Below are 23,213 nucleotides of genomic sequence, written 5' to 3'. Positions count from 1 at the left end.
GTCTACTAGCAATAGTGACGTTGGTTGTAAACACCACTAGACATTTCCCGTGCTTACAGTATACATGGTTGATCTATTTATCATCTTATTGTATTCCAGCACATGTCCTAAAATGCTCCAACAAATAATTTCGCCCTGCGGCCTCCGTGGAGACCCAAACGGGACAACGGCATAAATCGCCTGAATCGGGGATCTTCCGATCACCATGGCCCATGCATTGTAATGACAACCGGACAAGGAACCGGATTCTTGAAGTCTCTTAAGCGCAAACCGAGCCGGATCACATTCTCAAATTTGAGGCGCCTTTTTTGCATTTGTATCATATGCACTGTTGGACAAGTCCCACACCATTAAATACAAGTGTCTGCATCCGCTTAGCCACTCCGGTTCCAAACCCCTTCATCCGACAAAAGTCAAGGAATTGACTATTGGGGATTAGAGTGTTACTTAACCTTATGACGGAATTAACCAATCAAAACTCGACTGATATGGTGGCGCTCTGCTCTCTACACTTTCTGTCCTTACTCCCTTACTCCCTATGCCGTATCTGTGCACCGTGCTGTGGCTAATGATAATACTAAGGAATGCAGTGTCAAATGCAAGGTAAGTCGTCCCGGTCAATGCTCCAACTAGGAATATCCGGACACATGGCAATGGCGGTGCTCAAGCATGAGTACTGGATTGGTTATACCTGATATCTTCCATCTCCTCTATTCGCTCTGTTTCTTTTAGGCAACAGGTTTCGGCAATACAGCAAGGATGCAGCCCAATTAGGCTTGCTCCGAGTGCAAGGGTTATGTATCCGAGCAGATCATGAGATACTGGGGCTTTAAGAGTAGTCTTTGCTTGACGATCAGTGACGATAGGTGGAAACACCCGCAGTAGTGAGCCAAGGTCGTCGAGTCAGCGTTCCTGGTCAGACCTGCACCAGGTCAGGCAGAAAAATTCTATTGGAGTGTAGAGTGGTGCAACGTCAGAGCCGTGGTCAAACTCTCGACGAGGAAAAAAAGACAGAGTCGCCATGACCGCAGAGCAGACGTCATGGACCGAGGCTCTCGTTGGCCCGATCAGGACTAGTGTGGGTCACGTTATGGAACTAAACCCAATGCGGCTAAATACAATGATGACGTCAAGGAAACATAGGACAGCCGAAGCAGCAGAAAGAAAGTTCATACTTCCCCGAGAATGAGGAACCACTTAGCATTCAGCAGGGAAACCTAACAGCGACGATGATGATGCCTCACTCACGATTATATCACTACTCTCGTGCGCCAGAAGGAGGCCCGCGCCGGGATCTCCGGATATCCGCTTTAATACCACCATCCTGCCCTGACCTTTGCTTTTCTTTTCCCCTCGTGCTGTTCTAATAACTTTTTCTTCTTCTTTTCTCTCTTTCTTTACTCCTATTAGTTGCTACTTGTACCTGCGATTGACCATTGGTCTGCTTCCTGTCACCTTTGATAGTTATACTAAACTACTTGCTGTCACCATACAATGTTGGGAAGTATGTATCTCTCTCCGAGCAAAGCACAAGAAACAGAAGGGATTGAAGAAACTGACTTCTTTTAGGAGCGGGATTAGGCTTTGCAGGCCTCTTCTGGATGGCTTCCGGCCTTCTATTGATGTGGTTCACATTCCTGGGAGGCACAAGAAACAGCAACCCGCTGAACAGGATTTACTTCCTCGAAGCTGCCACCGGCGACATCCCAGGCGCTCCGGCGACATCCCGATGGACTCTCTGGAACCTTTGCCCTGTTGTTGATGGAAAGAACGACTGTGGATCGAATACACCCGATTTTCCCTTTGACCCTGCGAGCCACAGGAACTTCGGCACTGATGTCAATGTCCCGTCTCGGTTTGTTGACAAGTAAGTTACAACACCCCTCAATGACAAGCTGTTGATGGCGGGTGAATCTGACTGTTGGAAGCCACAACCACTACTTCATTACTTCTCGGTTCATTTTTCCATTCATGCTCATCGCCTTGTTCTTTGGCGTTTTGTCCTTCTTTACGGGATTCTTCGCCATGTGCGTTCGGGTCCTTGGCCATGTCTCTGGCGTGTTTGCCTACATCGCCTTGACCTTCCAAACCATAGCCACCGCTATGATGACGTGAGTGCTCACAAGTGAACCCATGGCATGATGTGATGCGGTTGCTGATACACGAAACAGTGCTGTCTTCGTCCAAGGCCGCAACGCCTTCAGCAGTAACGGTCAACCTGCCAAGGTCGGTCCCATGGCTTTCGGTTTCATGTGGGCCTCAGTTGTCTTGCTCTTCTTCTCCGCCTTGTGTTACTTCTGGGGAGGAAGTCTGAAGCGGGATGATGGCGGCTACAGTGGTCGGGAACAAAGACGGCGAGGCTTTTTCTCTTCTCAGCGCTCGTCCAGCGTGAGAAGCAACAAAGAGACCAATGTTTAAGGAACTCGTCCGGTTGCTGTAGACGGAAACACCGTCTGGATCAAATGCCAAATTTGGTCCGTCGTCACGAATAAAACGACACCGTTACGGATACTATGATTTCTTCGGACTACTTAATCTTACCGCGCTCGATCGCAGTAACATCGTTACATAATATCGGAGGAAATTCGGATGACAAGGAACATGTTCAATTCGGCAATTCATGCTTATGAATATGTTGGCACCAACACATCTTGAATCTCCCTACGCCTTTCTTGCGCGATTAGGAATGATTCCTCGCGTATCAGTTTTTTTTTTTTTGTGCTGGTTTTTGACGACACTTTCATGATATCTCTCAGTTGGTTTTCTTACTTACCTTAATAATAAGTGTAATATAATAGTCGAATGTGCTCTTAACTTGATTTCAATAAAAGCTGGTGTATTATTAGAACTTTCAGGTTAACTCTCAGGTTAACTCTCAGTTCCTTTTCCATCTTACATTTCTAGATCTGCTTGTGCTGCTTGCTGCCAGATGTTTATTCATGGCATAAAAACCATTCATTATTACACTAACAGCCAAAATCGCCTGAGGAATTCAATATATCATAGACACGGGCCAAGAGGTGGTGTTCAGCTTTATGGTTACTTTCAGTCCACACTTTGGTCATTGACATGTCCATCTAAACACCCACAACAGAGGTCCACCTGGGTTTTATCCATTCACAAATTTCTCCAATGTTACGTGGGAGGGATGTATTTTCTTCCCTTTCCGATTGATGCGCATGGCTACCCACATGTCGTATATTCAATATCAGTGTTCGTAGTGAATGTATATCCCAGGGCTAAGTTCCTAGCAAACGGAAAGGTACTTCCTCTTTCGCACTTCAGTTGTCAATGAGGAACACCTGCAAGCATCCACCATCGCTACCCCTGATCCGTCAAGGCAGAATAATCTCCCATCGACTATCATCTTTTCACCAGCTTCACCATCTCCAGGCCAAGATACCGAGGAGAAGTAAGTACAACTAATCGCCCTGTCCAATTTTATTTCTGCTAATAACTTCCGTTATAGACTGGCGTATAGTATATAGCTTCATCCACGGGGATCCATGGAAAGAACGAGCGATCGTTCTGAACGACGAGCTTTTACTAGTGGTAAATTAAAAACAATCACCATAGGGCCCCCGTGGGTTCGAACTCCGGGGTCTCTTCCTCCGGCGCCTCGAAGTGGTGGTGTTTGATGCTTCAGAAAGCATGTCACCTATCCTATAAAACGCCCATACGGCCTCTAACGTATGAACCGTCGATCACAAGATATTCATACAGTAACTCCCATACTATATAAACCGCAGAACAGTGGAGCAACAGGCACTCATATCCTAACTCCAGCGCTTAAGCTGTGGCTCACGCTGTATGAGGCCTCTTCGGGTCAAATTCGGAGAACTTGGTATAGCCTATCGACTGTCCTTCCTCTCAATTTTGCATTTGTCATCTCGCAAAATATGCAAGATATCTTGAATTGTCGTCTTATTCTATAAATATGGTCAGCAAAGCTTTGGGCCCGGTGCGAGTGGCAAGCTATGCGAAACGATTTCAAGGAGACGTATAGGCTTTACAGTAGAAACGATATACATCTCGATGGACCTAGCCTTTTCCGTGCCATTACTGTTATCTAACGACATGGAAACCTTCTAAGTCTTGAGCACCATCACAACAGGACCGGCTCTCCTGTTGCATTTATATACGCAGGTCGTAACAATATACGAGAATTACCGCAGGTCTGAAAGCGTTCGGTTGGACCCAAAATTTGGTCATACCGAACAATTTGCGCGACTTTTATGAAAAGACTCAAGTGACTTGTGATAACTGGGAACGAACTGGGCCCTTTCTCTATTGATGTTGTCTTCCGACAGCCTCCATCTGCACCTTTTAACACGGTCTCATCATTGTTGCATTTAATGTTCAGACTTCAGCAATTATTTTAATGATGGTCTGGATTTATACAAGCGGTCCATGGTAAGCATTCGTTCTGATACTCTAAATTGCGTCGCACATACTTATGTTCATTTTAAAGCCTGCTTCACCCTCATCCTCAATATGGACCGGACAGTCTCCTATATGTTTGCAAATCAAAACATCGTAGCACATGTCTACGAGCGACTGTACCTGTGGGGGATATACCAGATATTTCTGTGCAAAGATTACCTGGCGAACGCAGTGGCCATTTACGCAATTTGCTGGTATCGCCACATGGAATGAAATTGGGCTCAAGCTGTCCTTGTTTGGTACCAGATGCCCCTGCATTGACAAAAGTCTGTACACATGACGGTAGCCACAGGCGAGCGATAGAGACTGTACTCGTATATCAACAACGTTGTCTCAAGAAAAATGTGATGTGACCATTTCGCTGTCGTGTGGACAGGAAGTCAGCTCGTGGTCATGCCCGTGCTCAAATTAAGTTAACCTCGGAGAACGCCTATCTTTCTCAAATCGATTGAGCTTTCTTGGTTTCACTATGCTGCTAGGTGACAGGAACTACCTGAGTATATGAAACTCTCAATGCTGCTTAAATAGGTCCGAATAACAGCTTTTGGAGCTTGCAGCATCCTGGATAAACCTGACCAGATATCTGATATCCGGGATGACATCTAACATTGGGAACGTAGGAATGTTCCAAACAAATCGACAGTGCGGGTACGACGAAATGCAATTTTGAGCAACTCTATTCCCGTTGGACTTGCAAAGAAAGATTACAATCAGGCGTCATTCCCCGTCGTCGTCCTTCTCATCCAAGTCAAAAGCGGTAGCAGAGAATTGACAAGCAAGTATAAGAACTTATTTCATCAGTAAATACCAACCTACCACATATTCAAGCCTAACATACTAGCTAAAATTGCAGTTGAAAGTATCTCAAGGTGTCTCAGTTAAGGGAAAGCTCTTCCATGATGCTGCGAAGCCTGGGATAAAGTCAATACACTTCCAGGCTCTAGGTGGCTTTCCAGTTACATGTATATCATCAATGGTGGCTATATCAAGGACATTTGCGCGTGAATGCTCGTTCTTCTATGGTATCGTCAAGTACTTGGCTAGTTACCACTACAGCTATGGCGAGACTCATGTCGAGATCTCATCTCACCTATCAGTCCTCTGCTAGAGACTACCCTCGCTAAATGGACATTTATTGCAAATATAAATATACATCTGTTCCATGATCTCAAAGACCGCTACTATGTCGTGCATTCCAAGAGAGCCTCAAACTAAAAACTGAACACTGTTGTCCAAGCTGTCTTTGAAGAAGAGAAAGCAGATTACAAAGTTGTTTGATACAAAGAGCAAGGCTCATAAGGCCGCAGGGGTTAGCATTGGATGCTCCAGCTCAATCCTTGAAACGATGACATAAACTTCACTATAATGCTGGAGCTATGGGAGGAAGCTCATTGATGGTCTGCGCAGAGACATCTCTTGTGGGATATTGGGAGAATTCCTGCAAAAAGGACATTTTATCAGGGAGATAATCGGATAACTAACTTGCTATATGCTTTGCTGAAGGGCAGTGACGCGATTCTATGTCGAGCTAGTCAAGGATGCCCTTGTAGACGTGCTCACCGACTCTGATTCTTCCTTTTTGACGCAAAGCAAATTCCTTTGGATATCTCTCAAATCATGAATACCATAATCTAGCAGTTGTTGCTGCCCCGAAAGTTTAGGAATGGTAATATGATACGAGCAGAATTAAAGCAACGAACTCGAGCAAAATGCAGCTAAAGGAAGGTAATATTGAGATCCTTATCAGAAGTAAGAACAGGGCATTAGCTAGCAAAAACCTTGCTTCTCAAAATCAAGTTCTTCTTGCTCTACTCAACTAATGCGCTGTTTTTAAGCATCGAGCCCACCTGGTTCTCACCCTCCGTATTAGAGATATATACGCAGTCCGTCGAACCTTCCAAGTATACATAGATCCTATGACCATGCGCGTCTTCATCTTCAAGCAAATTTAACCTTCCCATATGATCTACCGGATAATCAACACCTAGTCTGATTTTTAAGCCTACTTTAGGCTTGATACCTTCGTACATGAGGATCTTGGGGCCTTGCTCTTTTGAGGAGTACCTGTCTGTACCCACATCTCGTATTTCCTTGATTGTGAACTTGTATTCTGCACACTAAAGCTCATGGCTCTACACTAATGCACCTACAAGCACCGGGCCGAATTCTCTCCGTCCCCTATTCGTATTCCTAGTACTCGGTAGTAACCGAATGATTGATAGGGCCAGTCGAACAAAAGGGGCCTAGAGCCTTATGCGCGAAAAAGCAAACAACAATGGCCGCTTTAAGATGGGATCTCTCCCTTTAAAAATTAGGTTATACTCCGTAGCTAGTCTGTCGATGAGGAATAAGGATACGGATCTCCCTGACCTCCTTGTCCGCATAATAGGGTGATTTTGAGTTCATAAGAATAAGGTGATTAAGCGTATTCCGTAGTTAGCGCATCAAAGTGTAATGTGTGTTTCAGAAATTTGGCCTTTTGATTGTGAAAAATGTTTGCTGTGGTTGCTTGAAAAGGAGAATTTACTTCGTACTCCGTATGTAGTTCGGGGATGTGGTTCTACCAGAGACTGACTGCCTGGAGTATCGATCGGATGGCAAATCCAAGCACCGAACCGAAGCACCGGAGCACTCCGTGCCAATAGGAAAACATCCGTTGGCAGCGACAATGCCATTACGCAGACTCCATACACCCAGCAGCGCCATCTGGTTTCATCTGTCAAGTGCTGATAGGCCGAACAGGTGGTCTTGACATCGACACCGAGTCATGTGACCGAAATCCGTATTCGGGTTGCGTAAAGTGCAGAGTATAATTGGCACTAAGAGAGCAAGCATAACTTGGATGAGCTTGTTTATCAATTGTCATCATACATAATAGCTAGTTAGGAGCATGGTATTAATTGCACTCCGTACGAAGAACGGAGAACGGAACATATTCAGACAAGCACGTCCGAAGGCAGAACTCCGAACCGAGCTATTATAGTAGAACCCCTGGGGTAAATAGCATAAAAATAATATTAGTACCCGGTAGCGCTCCATACATAGCGATACCATTTAGAATACCGCAGACTAACCAAAACAGAGAAACAGACGAAAACAACCTCGACGCCATCGCAGACCAACTACCGTTGAACCTAATGTGTAGAGTGTTTATTTACCAGATGCGGTAACATCTGCGACTAGGTGGGCGATCATTCGTTTAGATTCTGTGAGTGTCTACTGCGGACATTAGACCACTTACAAATTTAGAGACACATGTCTACAAGTGCAAAGATGCTCTGTATGTCGTATGTCTTATGTCTCAATCTATCAATTCCAATTATTGTGTATCCGCAGTTGGTACGAGTACGATACATCCATCCCTCACCACGAGGCCGGCTGAACCGGTGGTCAATGAGTAATCCACAAACCAGGAGGACCTGTAGACGAGATCATCGTTGGCCATTGCGCTGGTTAATATTCGGCAGACTACTAGTAGTGTCCTCGACCAGGCGAAGCTGAGTCTAGCCGTGAGGTTGTCTGGATTGAGTATGGATGTTCATTTCTGGATATGGACACATAGCAAAGATCCGGTTCAACGGGCGTCACCCAAACATTGCGCGTTCCCACTGCCCCACTGCATCCAGGACTTGTATTTCTGTACAGAGGACATGTAAAAATATTGACGGTCTTTGTGATGGACGTACAGCAGATACAGGTACAGGGCAGAAGTACGTGATAGACACAAGGATGACTGCAGCGCATCTGCAGTTTGACAGGATCTGTAGCATAATCGCATGTATGCACAGGGAGAAGTTCCTTGTCCAGGTGTGTGTGCGGCACGAAAATCCCCAACCAATCAGCAGGTCATGTGCGATTAACTTTACAGCCGGAAGAGTTACGCGGAGGGACAAAAGACCCGACACACCCCTCACTGCATCACCACACATACACATATGTGTACACACATTGAACCGTACTTGTGTCTCAATATATTGCGCCGATTATAGATATAATCTACGATTCTACCAGTACACTGGAGCGTAGATGTGATAGATCATCTGACTGGGTACGCTGAGGAAAATACGGAATGCGAACCCTGACCGGGAAACGAGTCAAGACAACCAAATTATTTTATTGGCCACCAGGTATCCGGAACGCCCCATAAACCACCCGAAAGGCGAGAGAAAAAGTGGAGACTGCTGTGGAGACCACTATGGACCTGGGACGGTCCAGCCCCGGCCGGGTAATATTACAGTACGTCGCATTACGGGCTGCCGCTCAGAGAGAAATAAAAATTTATATCATCCCAGCATCCCAGCATTGCTCGTGTCTTCAGAAGTAAATACTACTTGGTACAGATTTCACTCGCTTTGATAGCGGTGGTCATTCGTTATTATATCATTGTTCATTTTAGTTATACGACTCGGTGCAACTTCGCAACAATTCAATTGACTGACACCCAGGTCGGTGATCTATCATCTCTCATTGCCATCATCAGCCCGCGTTTCTTTTTCTTTGATATTATTTCGTGGCTTCGACTCAATTCCCCCCATAAAAAAGACGGCTTATTTCTTTTTCTTTCATTTGAGAATTCCAACTATCGATCCTTTTCCCGGCCCTGTGGATATAAAGCAAATCATCCGCTGGCATCCCAGAGTCCCGGTCCCTCCCCAGTCTTGCGCCGGAATTTCTTCCTGACCATCCATTCCACAACATCCTCGTGTCGGATGGAGACATCTCACGTTCCACGCGATTCATCAATCTATTGAATTTAGAAAAAGGCCAGCCTGTGGCTTTTTCGGACTCAAATTTCCCGGATTGCAGCTTTCTTTATTTTTTTTTTTGTTGTTTTTTGGTCGGTTGCGTTGCCGTCACAGTCGCACATCCTCCCTCCTGTGTGGCGCATTTGGAATCCCTCTTTCTTCATATAAACACCCCTCGCCTGCTCTCGTTTCTTTACATTTTGTGAATCATAGAGCTGTGGTTACTGTCCTGTCTACTCTTTCTATATCCACACCACACTACACACAATGGCGCACGCGGAAGAAGTCCTCGGTGCCCCCGATGGCTCTGCCTTGACTTGGATCTTGGATCATTGCCTTCGCTACCCCGGCACCTACGAGATCCCTCTGCGGACTATGTACGCTCTGAACTCCAACCCGACTCGTTACGCCAACGAAACCACCCGCTCCAACCGTTCCTCCGGTTCCTCCAACCTCTCCATCTCCTCCGCCCAGAACCAAAACATATCATCATGGGACGCGGCCGCCGAACTCCGCGCTCAACTGTCCCACCAGATCTCGCGTCTCCCTACCCAGCCTTGCTCGCTTCCTCCTAGCTTCATCACAAGCTTCCTGCGTCGCTGCTTTTCTCCCGTTCTGGACGAGGTGGACTTCCCTCAGGCCTTGACTGCGTTGGACTACCTCAAGGACCTCGACAGCCGCCGGAGAAAGGAAGTTGCTGCGACCCTGCGTCGTCTGGGTGTCGAGACTGACACTCCTAACAGTCAGGCGGAGTTGAAGGAGACCAGGCCTGCGACTCTCTCGTGGATCGAGTCGATGAATGTCAAGATCCGCAGGGCGGAGTCGCTTTACAGTCAGATCTACATTGGCTTGCGTCGCTGGACCTTGCTGAACGAGATGCTCCTCAGCGAGCCTTACAACAAGGCCAACTGCATTGCCTTGCTCAACACTCTCTTCCCTCCTGTCACTGAGTTCACCGTCACCCCTACCCCTCAGCTTTCTACCAAGACCCTCAAGGCGCAACGGGACGGTTTCTTTCGCTACATTACCGCTGTCGACACCAACGGCAAGCAAATCCTTGAGAAGCTGATGATGCAAGGCGCGCGCGAAGGCGAAACCAACAACTGGACCGTCATCCGCGAAGCACTTGACAAGTACTTGCGCCTCGCCAACGAAATCATCGATGAGTGCACCGCGGTCACCGGCCCGGCAAGCCTAGGTGAAGATGAATTCCGCAGGGGTCGCAAGGTGGACTCTGGTATCAGCTTTGTCTCGGCCCACAAGCCCATGTCCTCTGTCAGCAGTGGCCCTACCGCGGAAGATCTGGACAAGCCGCTGCCTCCGTCGCCCAACTCCAAGAGGGGTGGCTCTACCTTGGAACGTCTGGCTCGTGAGCTTCGCAAGCTGGGCGATTCCGGAGTGTCTAAGAACTTGAGGAAGATGAAGTCCAGTGCTGCCCTCTCCTCCCGGCCAGGGACCCCCAGTCCCACTGAGCAATCGTCTTTTGACATGGACGACCAAAAGCGTCGGCGATTCCTCTGGGAGGCTTCAAACCGCAGGACGCATTCCAAGCAACCCAGCTCAGATTCTCAATAATGCGTCTATTTCTATCCTTTTTTATTTTTATTTTTTTTTATTTTTACATCTTGTTTGGAGTTGGTGATATTCTTCCGGTCGGATGAGCGTTCATTATTCCCATTATTTTTTTTTTTTTTTTGTTACTTCTACTGCATTGGTCGGACTGGCATATTCCCATTTGTTTGAGTTGGTGTTGGATTGGCGTCTGGAAAAACATTCAAAAACGGGCAAATCTGGTGCATGCTTTTTTTTTTTAACTTCGTTATGATTCCCATGTTTGACGAATACTTGATTTTAGTACAGGAATTGAGTTATTACTCTTCAAAAAAATTTTTTTTTTTTTTTTTTTTTTTTTTTTCGTAAATACGTACTATGCTCCTGTGTATGCCTAAGGTAATTTTACATGTTTACTCTCGGAAGTGCTGCGCAAGTGGCCGCTGCGCCCGCCGGAGCGTCATCTATCATAGCCTCATAGGTGTCCAGATGAGGCATCATTTATCTCAATCCAGACATCACCTTCGATATTACTTTGATATTGACCTCAATTTTCAGAAATTTCTCTATCTGCCTGTCTGCATTCTACATCGATTGTGTCGTTATCTGATCATTCCTCGCGAACCATACCAAATCCGGCCCACTCGCCGTCACCCACGGAGTATGCTGGCTACCCTCTGTCAAAGCGTAGCTAGCAGATAAGATCGTCCATCCTTTGTGTGGGGATAATTTACTCATTGATTGGCACAAGGCACATTCTCTGCATGGGAAATGGTGTCGACTAAGTCGCTGGTCGCCTCATGGCGACTGTATGCTATTGTCGCGACTGGGCTGACCGGCCTGGTACGCACAAGTCCATCAGTCAACGTCGCTCTGCAGGCATCATTTGATTCGGCGCCGTATCTTCTGGAGCTTCTGTAAGCTGTCTGATATTTCATTTTATATTCGATTGATGACTAACTGTCGCTCAGAGAAACAGCCGCAGAAGAAAACACAACCGCCTACTTCCCCATCCTCGACCGCATCGCCGACGGTACCTTCGACGACCTATCAACAGACCAAGACCTCTACGAGCGATTCTTGAAAATCGTCCACGATGATGGGCACCTCAGAACCCCCGAAAGCCTTTCCTCGTTCAAGCTGTCGCTGGCAGTTCGGTCGGCGGCTCCACGGATCTCGGCCCATTACCAGTTCTACAATACGTCTGTCCAGCATTCGTTGATGGCGGCGCAAGACGCGGCGTGTCCGATGTGGGTGCATTACGATGGAAGTCAGTATTGCTCGTCTGCTATGGAGAGAGCGCAGCAGGATGTTGAGGGGGAGTCGAACTTGCGAGTGCTCCCGTTTGATCGCGTCTTTGGTGATGAGTCGTTGCCGCCTGCTGTGTTGTATGCGGATATTGCTTCGCCTATGTTCAAGGAGTTCCATCAGACGATGACTGCTCTTTCGAAGGAGGGGCAGTTGTCGTATCGTGTGCGCTATCGACCACCGCAGCATTGGGCTTCGCGTCCTCTCTATGTGTCTGGATACGGAGTGGAGCTTGCGTTGAAACGGACAGACTATATCGTTGTTGACGACCGTGATGCTAAGCAGAGAGGTGAAAAGGATATCGCACCAGGCACAGAGGGTAAGGAGGACTCTCCAGACGACCTCAAGCCGTTGTCCTCTTCCGAGGTGGACCGTCTCGGTAAGAACACCGTCAGCTACGTGATGGACAGCGACACTCCACTGGACACACTGGTGAAGCTATCCCAGGACTTTCCCAAGTACTCCGCCCATGTAGCATCTCACAATGCCACCGGCGAGCTTTTGGAGGATATCCGCGAGAAGCGTGGTCGCATGCTTCCACCAGGAGCAAACCTTATGTGGATCAACGGCGTTCAGATGCACCCGAGCAAGATTGATGCATTCACCCTCTTGGACCACCTGCGTCGGGAGAGAAGACTGATTGACAAGTTCCGGGACCTTGGAATACCTGCTCAGGAAGCTGTAGACCTGCTCTCTCATCCATTGCTGGGCGAGGCGCTCGTGCAGGATACAGCACAGCGTTTTAATTACAATGATGAGATTGAAGGCGGCAGCGTTATTATCTGGATGAATGACATCGAAAAAGACGCGAGATATGAGCAGTGGCCGGATGAGATCCACGCGGTACGTATTCTACCATCGACATCATATGCTTAGTGCTAACATGTTGTCCATAGTACCTACAACGCTCGTATCCTGGCCAATTGCCTGCCGTGCGCCGGAACCTGCACCACGCTGTTTTCTCGGTTGATTTGACCGATGCCCAAGACATTCAACTTGTAATTGAACCCATGCAAATGTTTGTGAAGCGGAAGATTCCCGTGAGATTTGGCTTAGTTCCTACTGTTTCGTCACCAGGTGCTATTGCGCAGGCCAAGGTTGCTCATTATCTTCAAGACAAATTTGGCCTATCAAGCTTGCTACAATATTTGGAAGAGGTACGTAATGACACGGTTGGGCTTTTGGTCAGTCACTGACTCGACTAGTCTCTCAAAAAGAAAAAGACAGCGTCTCCTGATGCTTCCTGCTTTGAGTCCACGACGAAGGACCGGAACATTCGTCCGGGAAGGCAACCTCTCTCATTGGAAGAAGTTTTGGCAACCGATGAGTATGAAACCATCGTTTCCCAAACAGCTAGCTACCAATCTCGACTGGGAATTAACCCCGGAAAACGCGACTTCTTCGTTAACGGTATTCCGTTGACTCGCGAAGAATCATGGACGCAAGAGTTGAGCATGCAGGTCAACCGGGACTTGCAGATGGTTCAACAGAGCATTTTTGAAGGCACCATTGACGATGATGCATCGTTTGCAAAGTTCTTGCTCTCTGATGCTGTTGATCGACGTAATCCGTTGATCATTCCTCAGGATCCCAAAGATGTCCGCATTCTGGACGTTGGGAAGATTGCGGATGCGCATAAAGATGCTTTGAACGAACTCCCCCGTCTGGCGTCGAGCGCAGAGAATGTGCTAGGCAGTGCTCATGTTCTTGTTGTTGGCGATTTTGACTCTGAAAGCGGTGTTCAATTGCTTACTGTGGCTTTGAACTCCCAAAAAGACCATGGCCAAGCAGAGGTTCTTTTCTTGCACAATCCTGATGGACAGAAGGTCGCAAAAGAATCTGCAAGACTTTACAAGTCGCTCAAAGAAGGCAAGAAGATTGATGCGACGCAGATTCTTGTTGACGTACAGAGGTCTGCGATATCAGATGCAGAAGCTGAAAGGATCTGCCAGACCTGGGCAGCGTTGCAGCCTCTTGCTCGCGATCTTGGTTTCGCTCCTGGAAAGACTGGCGTTGTTGTCAATGGACGTGCAGTTCATATTCCAGACGGATCTGCTCTTGACTCAGAGGACGTTAATCTACTTTTGGCCTACGAACGCACGAGGCGAATTATGCCAGTTGCCAAGGCTGTTGACGACCTTGCATTCGGCGCAAAGTTCTCTGAGCCTTTGGAATTCGCGAAGCTTACGTCTTTGGCTGCTCTGTCGACCATTTCAGATGTGCCTGAGGGCATGTTCGAATCTTCTTCTGATATTCGGCTGAACTTGTTCGGCAAGTGGACTGCGTCGCCTTCGGTACTTACGGTATCCAACTCGGAAGATCCCACGATCAACATTGTCGTGTCCATTGACCCAACATCGGAATTGGCCCAGAAATGGCTTCCTATTCTGAAGGTTGTTTCTGAACTGGCTGGAGTGCAGCTCAAGATCTTCCTGAATCCCCAAGACAAGATTAACGAACTTCCAATCAAGCGTTTCTACCGCTTCGTGCTGGACCCCAAACCCTCGTTTGCTGCTGACGGATCTTTGGCACAGCCTACGGCGTCCTTCTCTGGTGTTCCTCTGGAGGCGCTGCTTACATTGGGCATGGATGTTCCGTCATCATGGCTCGTGGCTCCTAAGGACTCTGTCTACGATCTAGATAATATCAAACTGAGCGCGGTCAAGAACGGAAATGTGGACGCTATATATGCACTGGAGCACATCTTGATAGAGGGGCATTCGCGAGACCTCACAGACCGCTCTCCCCCAAGGGGCGTTCAGCTCAATCTTGGCACAGAGGAGAACCTGGAGTATGCGGATACAATCATCATGGCTAACCTGGGTTACTTCCAATTCAAGACGCAGCCGGGATTGTGGAAGATCAGTCTGAAGCCGGGGCGCAGTCAGCAAATCTTCAACCTTGACAGCGTCGGAAGTCTTGGTTATAGCCCTAAGGTTGGTGATGATAACACCGAGGTAGCACTTCTTTCTTTCCAGGGCAAGACGCTTTTCCCGCGTCTCTCGCGCAAGAAGGGTCAGGAGCAGGAAGATGTCCTGGAGACGGGTCCTAAGCCGGGATCTGCGATGGACTACGTGTCCAAGGGACTCAGTTTTGCCTCTGGCATCCTGTCAAACGTGGGTGTTAGCACCGGAGCCCGTGCCAACGAGCACGCCGACATCAACATCTTCTCCGTCGCCAGCGGCCACCTCTACGAACGAATGTTAAACATAATGATGGTTTCCGTGATGAAAAACACCAACCACAGCGTGAAATTCTGGTTCATCGAACAATTCCTCTCTCCCTCCTTCAAATCCTTCCTCCCGCACCTCGCCGCCGAATACGGTTTCACCTACGAAATGGTAACGTTCAAATGGCCGCACTGGCTGCGCGCCCAGCGCGAAAAACAACGCGAAATCTGGGGCTACAAAATCCTCTTCCTAGATGTTCTCTTCCCCCTCTCCTTGGATAAAGTCATCTTCGTCGACGCAGACCAAATCGTCCGCACAGACATGCACGATCTCGTCACTCTAGACCTCGATAACGCACCCTACGCTTTTACCCCGATGTGCGACTCCCGCACGGAAATGGAGGGCTTCCGCTTCTGGAACCAGGGTTACTGGAAGACCTTCCTACGCGGAAAACCATACCACATCTCGGCTCTCTACGTCGTCGATCTAAACCGTTTTCGCGCGCTCGCTGCAGGAGACCGTCTCCGCGGCCAGTACCAGATGCTCTCTGCGGACCCGAACAGTCTGAGCAACTTAGACCAGGACCTGCCGAATCATATGCAGCATAACCTGCCGATTAAGAGTCTGCCGCAGGAGTGGTTGTGGTGTGAGACGTGGTGCTCGGATGAGGCGTTGGGGGTGGCGAGGACGATTGATTTGTGTAATAATCCGCAGACCAAGGAGCCGAAGTTGGAGAGGGCGAGGAGGCAGGTTCCTGAGTGGGGGGTCTATGATGGGGAGATTGCGGCTTTGGGCGAGAGAGTGCGGCAGCAATATGTGAGTGAGGAACAGGGGGGGCAGGTGGATGCAGAGAGCAGAGAAGGATCCGGGTGGGATAAGGATGAGTTGTAGGCTATGATCATGAAGCATGGGGCTCATTATCTAATCTAAATTATATACATGCATTTTGACCCTTCCTTCCAAGACATTTCTATACCAGTCCTAGACAGTAGAAGCATTAATCAAATAAAACTAACAACACAAGAAAAGAAGAAATCAGGGCGGGGAGAAATTTCGTAATATGTTAACATATTAAGGGGCAACCAAGATCACAGCCATGATCATTATCATGATTATTTACCGTCCTCATTCTCACTAGTCATCCGAGCCAGAGTAAGTTTCTTCGGAGTCACTATCCGCGTTTTGCTTCTCGTTTACTCCATTTGTTTCACTTTTGGCAGGCTGACTCTTATTCGTCTTGGGGTTGGGATTGGCACGTGGTCTGTGATCTGACTGTTCCTCTGACTCTGATTCTTCCGAGCCAGAGTCAGTCTCAGATCCTGATTCAGACTCGGAGCCGAAGCCGGATTCAGACTCCGATTTTGGTTCTTGCTTATTTTTGGCGGGTGCCGTTTTCCTGGGATTGGAGTTAGGCTTGGGTTTGGATGATGCCGGCAATGCCCGCAATTGCGGTTGTATCTGGGGTTTGGTGGAGTTGGCCTTAGCGTTAATGCCAGTGCTAGGTTTGGAGTTGGTCTTGCTATCTTTCTTCTTGGTATCCGAGTCGGATTCAAATTCAGACTCAGAGTCTGACTCAGATCCTGACTCCGACCCTGACCCCCATTTTGATTCAGATTCAGAACTCGAGTCTTCAGAGTTCGAAGCGTTGTTCTTATCACCAGTGGGAGTATTTTTCTGCTGCCATCCTTTTTGTAGATCCTTTTGTTTAGAGTAGTCTGTCGGCAATTCAGAACCTGATTCAGATTCTACATCTGAAGCACCGGAGTCGGAGTCAGACCCTGTTGAAGTCTCTGTTCCTTTGTTTGACGGCTGCTTTTCACGGTTTTTGTCTTCTGGTTCTGGGGTTGCTTTGGTATCTTTCTCATTGTTGCCTTCGTTTTCATCGTCCTCATCACTTTCGGATGTGGAGGCATCGCTGTCACCTCTACTATCGGATGTATCATCATTTGCGGGTGCTTTCTTCATTACATTTGACTGTTGAGAGTTGTTGGCTGCGGCATTGGTAGACGCTGAGGGTCTAGGTTTAGTTGCTTGTTGTTTTGTGCTTTGCGTTGTCTTTTCATCTTCAACTCCAGACTCGCTGCTCGAGTCTGATCCAGAGCCGGACTCCGATCCGGACCCGGATTGGGATTCATCATCAGATCCAAATGAGCTTTCACTCGCAGACTTTTCATTCTTTGAAGAAGCTTTATTCTTGCTCTTTTCTTCTTCTCTAGGACTAGTATATTGTCGCTTGCGATCTGATCCCTCTGATTCAGAGTCGGAAGAGTCAGAGAGTGTAGACAGTCGTGTGCGCTTTTGAGGGGTTGATTTTTGGCCTTTGGAAAGAGATGGTTGGTTCTTGGATGCGGGTTTCGGTTCGGGTGTCTTTGTAGACATGCTGTTTTTGCCTGAGGCTGTTTTGATATTGTCTGTAGAGGGTTGGTTTGCGTCGTTGCCGTTGTCGCTCGACTCCGACACGGAGCTTGTGTCTGTTTCGGAGCTGGACTCAGTTTCAGACTCAGGCGCCGGTCCTGGAACAGCCTTGGACTTCTCCGGAGAACCATTCGCCTGCCTTTTCACAAACATATTGATGGCAGAGGGTTTCTTGGACTTCGTCTCTTTTGAAGGCGACGGTGCAGCAGTGCTCGCATCCCGATCACCTTCCTCATCCTCCTCATCAGAGTCCACATATTCAGCACTCTTGTACTTGGAATCCTCCTTAGGCGTGTCAGTGGTAGGCGACGACTTGGGGTTTTTCTGCTTCTTAGGCGAACGCAGCTCCGCCGTAGGCTCATATGTAGCATCGGGATTGCCTCTGTTCCGCTGTTCGAGAACCTTGCGTCGGATTCTGCGCCATTTATCCGCGCACTGCTGTCTCGAGCGGACATGCTCCATACGAGTGCTGATTTGTCCCCATCCGATGAGCGTCTCTTCCATCTCGTAAATATCTTTGCCCGTGTCATACCCGGCTTTCTTATTCGCTTTCCATGTATCCCGAAGCGCATCTTGAAGACAACGGATCTCGTCCGCGGACCACGAGCCGCGTAGCATGGTAGCTCGATGCTCGAGACGGTTTTTCCATCTCTGCACGACATCATCGTCGCTACGGCCGAGAAGCTTGGCAATGTAAGCCCATTTCGGTCCATAGCGTGTGTGCATTGAGACGAGTTCGTCGTCTTGTTCGTGGGACCATTGATGCGGCTTTTGGGTGGATGCCTGGAAGTGTCGTCTCATGAAGCGGTAGACTGATCTCTGATCTCGCATGGGAATTGTCTCGTAGATGTTCTTCCAGAATTCCGGCTTAGTGATAATATCTGAATCGCAAGGAAATTCCACGCCCTTATCGCGATCGGAATGCTGGACCATCTGGTCGAAGCTGTCTGCTGAAAGTCCATGAGTGTTGCAGAAATTGAGCTTGAAGTTCTCCAGTTTTTGCACTTCCTCAGAGGTGAAGAAGCCCGTCAGCTTTTCCTTTCTCGCAGCACTTTCGGTACGATTGGGCTTTATGGATGATTGGCTAATGAGATTTCTGCCTGGCAATACTGCAGTGGTTAATTTCGCCGGCTCTATCGCGCTCGATAGTGGTGGCAGCTTTGGTGTCGAAGGTCGTTCCGGTAACGACGTAGTTGCTTTGGTGGGCTCTTTCGATTTGTGCCGCGACCCAGAGCTTCCTTTCGCCTCGTGTTTTTCAGTAGAGTGCGATTTCGAATTTGTGGGTTGTTCAGGAACTCGGGTGTCGACAGCACCATGCCCCCCGGCTGGACGTCCCCCATCTACCTTACGAGAGCTCTTCTCCTTCTTCGCTGGATCAGGTATGCGCTTTCGTTTTGACGGACGAGAGTTGTGTTCATGCTGCGGCTGAGGTGGTGGAATGGAGGCCCGTTTGGTGCCATTTGGAGAAACCTCTCTCTTCCGCTTCGATTTCGACTTGGATTTATCCTTTGGAGGCTGGTCGGATTCTGGGCTCATATAATGGCCGTGATCTACGCGACAGGAAATGTAAGCATCGTACTCAAATCAGAAAAGAATATTGCGGCTTACAGCGGTGCAAGCTCCACAATCTACTCACCATAGTTCTTTGGAGACTCGATGGTCCCGTCAGGAACCTCCTGAGACTGTCCTTGGCCCATTGAGACGGTTTAGAGGAAGAGCGCAACCGCGCGAGTCCAGCTAAGAGGAATGAATGGGCTATCGGGAAGAAAGCAAAGTTGCTTGCGGAGCGGCGCGTCATTTTGCAGGCCTTACCGCTTTGGGAAACGCATCTCAGATGTTGCGCCAATAGCCGAGATGACAGTACATATGACAGGAGTTAGTTCTATGGGTGTTGGCACATTCTTCGTGCATTCTATGCTCTGGATTGTACAGGAATGATTATGCAGTGTAGGTATTCTCTTAGAAAAGAAAGTAGAAAGCGACAAGGTATTCCCTCAAGTATTCAACGCTATCATTCAACACGCATTTCTCGTAATATCCTCGTAACCAGCTTCCTCTGATCTATCGTGTTAAGCTCGTGCTCGTCAACCATAGTCAAGCATCGTCCAATAGCCACTGTCGCCTTGACAGCAGAATCCCCTCCATTCGAAGAATCCACCCAGACCTTTCCATTCCTCCCAATAGCAATCTCAAAACCTCCAACACTCTCCAGCTTCTTCCCTAATTCATCTAGCACAACCAATCCTTCGACACCGTCCTCATCGTCTCCCTTGGACGAACTCGCCCGGATCAATCTCGCAGCCATACCCGTGGAAATGTCAAACACCATCCCACCCGTCAACGGACCCAATCCCCCAGGTTCAGCTTTCCCAGTCGCAGGGTTCACACACGTTAACTCGACTTCCGCACCAGCACCAACACCAACTGACAGCACGCGGGCATAGACTAGATCCCCACCCTTGAGCATCGGCCGGGTCTTCTTCGTCGCGCCTTCAAATGCAAGCTGTGGTAGGAGGACTTGAGGCGCTTGAGGCGTGATCATGCAGTGGAAAAAATCGGCACTGGAGTGGTGCACTTGCGCAATTACTAAGTCGTTTGTGGTGGGGATATAGCGGCGGTTAGGGAACGAGGCAATTGATACTCCGTTCTTCTTGGCATCTGTCGAAACAAGACCGGCTTGAGTCGCTGTAATCACATGGCTTCCTGACGATTCAGAGGATGAGGTAGGTACTTGTTCAGAGAGGAGACGCAGTCCAGGACCAAGTCGCAGAGGAGCGGAGGAGTTGGAGGGGAGGTAATCGGATGGGACGTCGTCGCCCGGGAGGAGGATTAAAGGGGTTGTCATTATTGCAATTGATCTCGAGAGAGAGCTCCAAAAAGGTAGAGAAATACGTGGGCGATGGCGATATTATCTTGATCTTCCGTCTGCGCAAATCTCGACTTATCGTTATCAGCACGTGATGAACGTCTCTAGACTTGAGTGTACATTGGTGAATTCCTTTCAAATATGGAACCAGGTGATAATGATGTGGATCGGATTATATAATAGTATTCATTCAGTAGATTCCTAGCACTATTACCAAGAAGATGTCCTCTTCATGTGTGGTATAGTAAGTAGAGTGTATGCACCGCCACCGCATATCGATAAGCACTAGCCACAGCGCCTCCCGAGCAAAAAATCTTTTTTTCTTTTGATCCCCGCGGCGTCGAAGAAGGTCCGGTTCCTGCTTTTCTTCTTCCATCCTATACCCCTTTTCTTTATTCCTTAAAACTACACACCTTCAAAATGAGCGCTGAGACCCCCGAGCGTTTCGCCATTGGTATCTCCTTTGGCAACTCCTCCAGCTCGATTGCCCGTCTTACTCCGGTATGTGCAAATTAGTAGCAATTTGGGTTATTATATACTGGTTGTTAGAGACAGTCACTAACGGACTATTATTACAGGAGGGCAAGGCTGAGGTTATCGCCAACGAAGAGGGAGGTTCGTTGTCCCCCGTTCGGGTTGAGCACACTGGAAACAGCACCATACTCACAGCATTATAGACCGTCAAATCCCTACTGTTCTCTCGTACGTCGATGGAGAGGAATTCCACGGTACTCAGGCCAAGGCACAGCTCGTTCGCAACTCGCAGAACACCGTTGCATATTTCAGAGACTACCTCGGCAAGGACTTCAAGTCGATAGACCCCACACCCTGCCAACAGTCCGCCCACCCCCAACAGAATGACTCGACTGTCGCTTTCACCGTCCGCGACACCGCCAGCGAGACCCCTAACACCCTCACTGTTTCCGAGATTGCTACTCGCCACCTTCTTCGTCTGAAGAAGTCTGCCTCTGACTACCTCGGTAAGGAAGTCAACGCTGCCGTTATCACAGTCCCTAGCGACTTCACAGATGCTCAGCGTGAGGCCTTGATCACTTCCGCCAAGGGTGCTGGCCTCGAGGTTCTCCAGCTCATTCACGAGCCCGTCGCTGCCGCCCTGGCCTACGATGCTAGACCCGAAGCCGTTGTGGCCGACAAGCTGGTCGTCGTTGCTGACCTTGGTGGTACCCGGTCCGACGTCTCTGTTCTTGCTTGCCGTGGAGGCATGTACACGACCCTTGCTACCGCTCACGACTACGAATTGGGTGGTTCCACTCTGGACAAGATTGTCATCGATCACTTCGCCAAGGAATTCATTAAGAAGCACAAGAGTGACCCCCGCGAGGACGCCCGTGGTCTGGCCAAGTTGAAGCTGGAGGGTGAGGCTACAAAGCGTGCTCTCAGTCTCGGTACCAACGCTACCTTGAGCATTGAGAGCTTGACGGATGGTATTGACTTCAGCTCTACCGTTAACCGGACGCGTTACGAGCTTCTGTCCGGCAAGGTGTTCGGCCAGTTCACCGCCCTGATTGAGCAGGCTGTCAAGAAGGCTGACCTGGATGTTCTGGACATTGACGAGGTTATCCTTTCCGGTGGTACCTCGCACACCCCCAAGATCTCCCAGTTTATCCGCAACGCTTTCCCCGAGAAGACTCGTGTCCTTGCTCCTGCGACAACCCCCACCGCCATCAACCCCTCCGAGTTGGCCCCCAGAGGTGCCGCCATCCAGGCCTCTTTGATCTCCGAGTTCGAGACGGAAGACATTGAGCAGTCCATCCACCCCGCGGTCACCGTCACCCCTCACCTCCGCAACGCCATCGGTGTTGAGTTCTCCTCGGGTGACAACCTTGAGTTCGCCCCTCTCTTGAACACCGAGACCGCCCTTCCCGCCCGCCGTGTCGCTCAGTACAACGCCCCTAAGGAGGGTGGAGATGTCTTCGTGCGCGTCTGCGAAGGTGTCCGCGAGATCAAGGTCACCAAGCCCGAACCCAAGGCCAAGGAGGAGAAGCCCGCCAAGACTGAGGAGGATGACGACTCCGACTTCTCGGATGATGACGAAGAAGAGGAGACCCGCGAGGTCATCTGGAAGACCGAGAAGCCTGTTGCTGAGCTTGCTGTCAAGGGCGTCAAGGCCAACGGCAAGATTGAGCTCATGGTCCATGTCAACGCCGACCTGGGTCTGCAGATCACCGCCCGGGAAGTTGGGGGCCAGAGTGCCGCCCGGGGTGCTGTTGAGGCTCCCAAGGCTTAATTTGGTGCCTTGAGTGCTTTGAATATGTCGGTAGTTTGGCGTGACGGGAAAGAAAAACTTGGTAATGCGTGACGTTTGGATGAGGATCATGGTGTTTTTGTCCTGCGGTATTAGAATAGATCTAGAGGTCTAGGTCTTTATATCAGCATCTATAGAGTACATATAAGTCTGTTCAAGTCAATGTCGCTTTTTTCTAGTCAATCATGAGTGAAAATATCTTGAAGTTCAAGCAGTTGAGGATGTATAGGACCCACATTCCGGGTTGAGATAAGTTCCTCTTTATCCGGAGTACCTATTGGTCCCCGGGCCCTACTCTATTTTCACCAAGCCCTATGTAGGCCCGGTAGTCGAGGACTGTTAACGCATCGTACATAGATTGCTAGCTACCATTGGAAGCGCACAGATGGTCTACTACCTCAGATCCAAAATCAAAAGGTAGTCTAGAAGAAGAAGAAGAAGAAGAAAAA

General features: G+C 48.9%; 6 protein-coding genes across 6 annotated transcripts; 4 read left to right on the top strand and 2 right to left on the bottom strand.

Annotated features, from left to right (window-relative positions):
* The first annotated feature begins 1,007 nt into the window (after nt 1-1,007).
* Nucleotides 1,008-2,724, top strand: EURHEDRAFT_409474 (SUR7/PalI family protein). Its single transcript, XM_040781085.1, has 4 exons — nt 1,008-1,504; nt 1,570-1,867; nt 1,929-2,111; nt 2,172-2,724. Exons 1-4 carry the CDS (start codon nt 1,495-1,497, stop codon nt 2,416-2,418), a joined length of 738 nt encoding a protein of 245 aa, XP_040641838.1. The 5' UTR covers nt 1,008-1,494; the 3' UTR covers nt 2,419-2,724.
* A 6,731-nt stretch (nt 2,725-9,455) lies between these two features.
* Nucleotides 9,456-10,763, top strand: EURHEDRAFT_448938 (uncharacterized protein; the record flags this gene model as incomplete). Its single annotated transcript, XM_040783772.1, has 1 exon — nt 9,456-10,763. The coding sequence occupies one exon, from the start codon at nt 9,456-9,458 to the stop codon at nt 10,761-10,763; it is 1,308 nt and encodes a 435-aa protein (XP_040641837.1).
* Nucleotides 10,764-11,510: 747 nt separating this feature from the next.
* Nucleotides 11,511-16,108, top strand: EURHEDRAFT_400293 (putative UDP-glucose:glycoprotein glucosyltransferase; the record flags this gene model as incomplete). Its single annotated transcript, XM_040780003.1, has 4 exons — nt 11,511-11,656; nt 11,711-12,890; nt 12,944-13,204; nt 13,253-16,108. The coding sequence occupies 4 exons, from the start codon at nt 11,511-11,513 to the stop codon at nt 16,106-16,108; spliced, it is 4,443 nt and encodes a 1,480-aa protein (XP_040641836.1).
* Nucleotides 16,109-16,351: 243 nt separating this feature from the next.
* EURHEDRAFT_375102 (MYB DNA-binding domain protein) lies at nt 16,352-19,329 on the bottom strand (the record flags this gene model as incomplete). The annotated part of the gene is made up of 2 exons (XM_040778715.1): nt 16,352-19,182; nt 19,269-19,329. The coding sequence occupies 2 exons, from the start codon at nt 19,327-19,329 to the stop codon at nt 16,352-16,354; spliced, it is 2,892 nt and encodes a 963-aa protein (XP_040641835.1).
* A 152-nt stretch (nt 19,330-19,481) lies between these two features.
* Nucleotides 19,482-20,691, bottom strand: EURHEDRAFT_409470 (exosome non-catalytic core subunit RRP40). Its single transcript, XM_040781084.1, has one exon. It carries the CDS (start codon nt 20,475-20,477, stop codon nt 19,644-19,646), a length of 834 nt encoding a protein of 277 aa, XP_040641834.1. The 5' UTR covers nt 20,478-20,691; the 3' UTR covers nt 19,482-19,643.
* Nucleotides 20,692-20,918: 227 nt separating this feature from the next.
* Nucleotides 20,919-22,746, top strand: EURHEDRAFT_449763 (ribosome-associated complex protein SSZ1; the record flags this gene model as incomplete). Its single annotated transcript, XM_040783842.1, has 3 exons — nt 20,919-20,999; nt 21,077-21,113; nt 21,176-22,746. 3 exons carry the CDS (start codon nt 20,919-20,921, stop codon nt 22,744-22,746), a joined length of 1,689 nt encoding a protein of 562 aa, XP_040641833.1.
* Between the last annotated feature and the right edge of the window lie 467 nt (nt 22,747-23,213).

The sequence above is a fragment of the Aspergillus ruber genome (assembly GCF_000600275.1).
Source record: "Aspergillus ruber CBS 135680 unplaced genomic scaffold scaffold00004, whole genome shotgun sequence".
In the NCBI taxonomy this organism is placed as follows: domain Eukaryota; kingdom Fungi; phylum Ascomycota; class Eurotiomycetes; order Eurotiales; family Aspergillaceae; genus Aspergillus; species Aspergillus ruber.
Note: the sequence above shows the minus strand (reverse complement) of the source record. Positions and strands in the feature narration are given on the sequence as shown.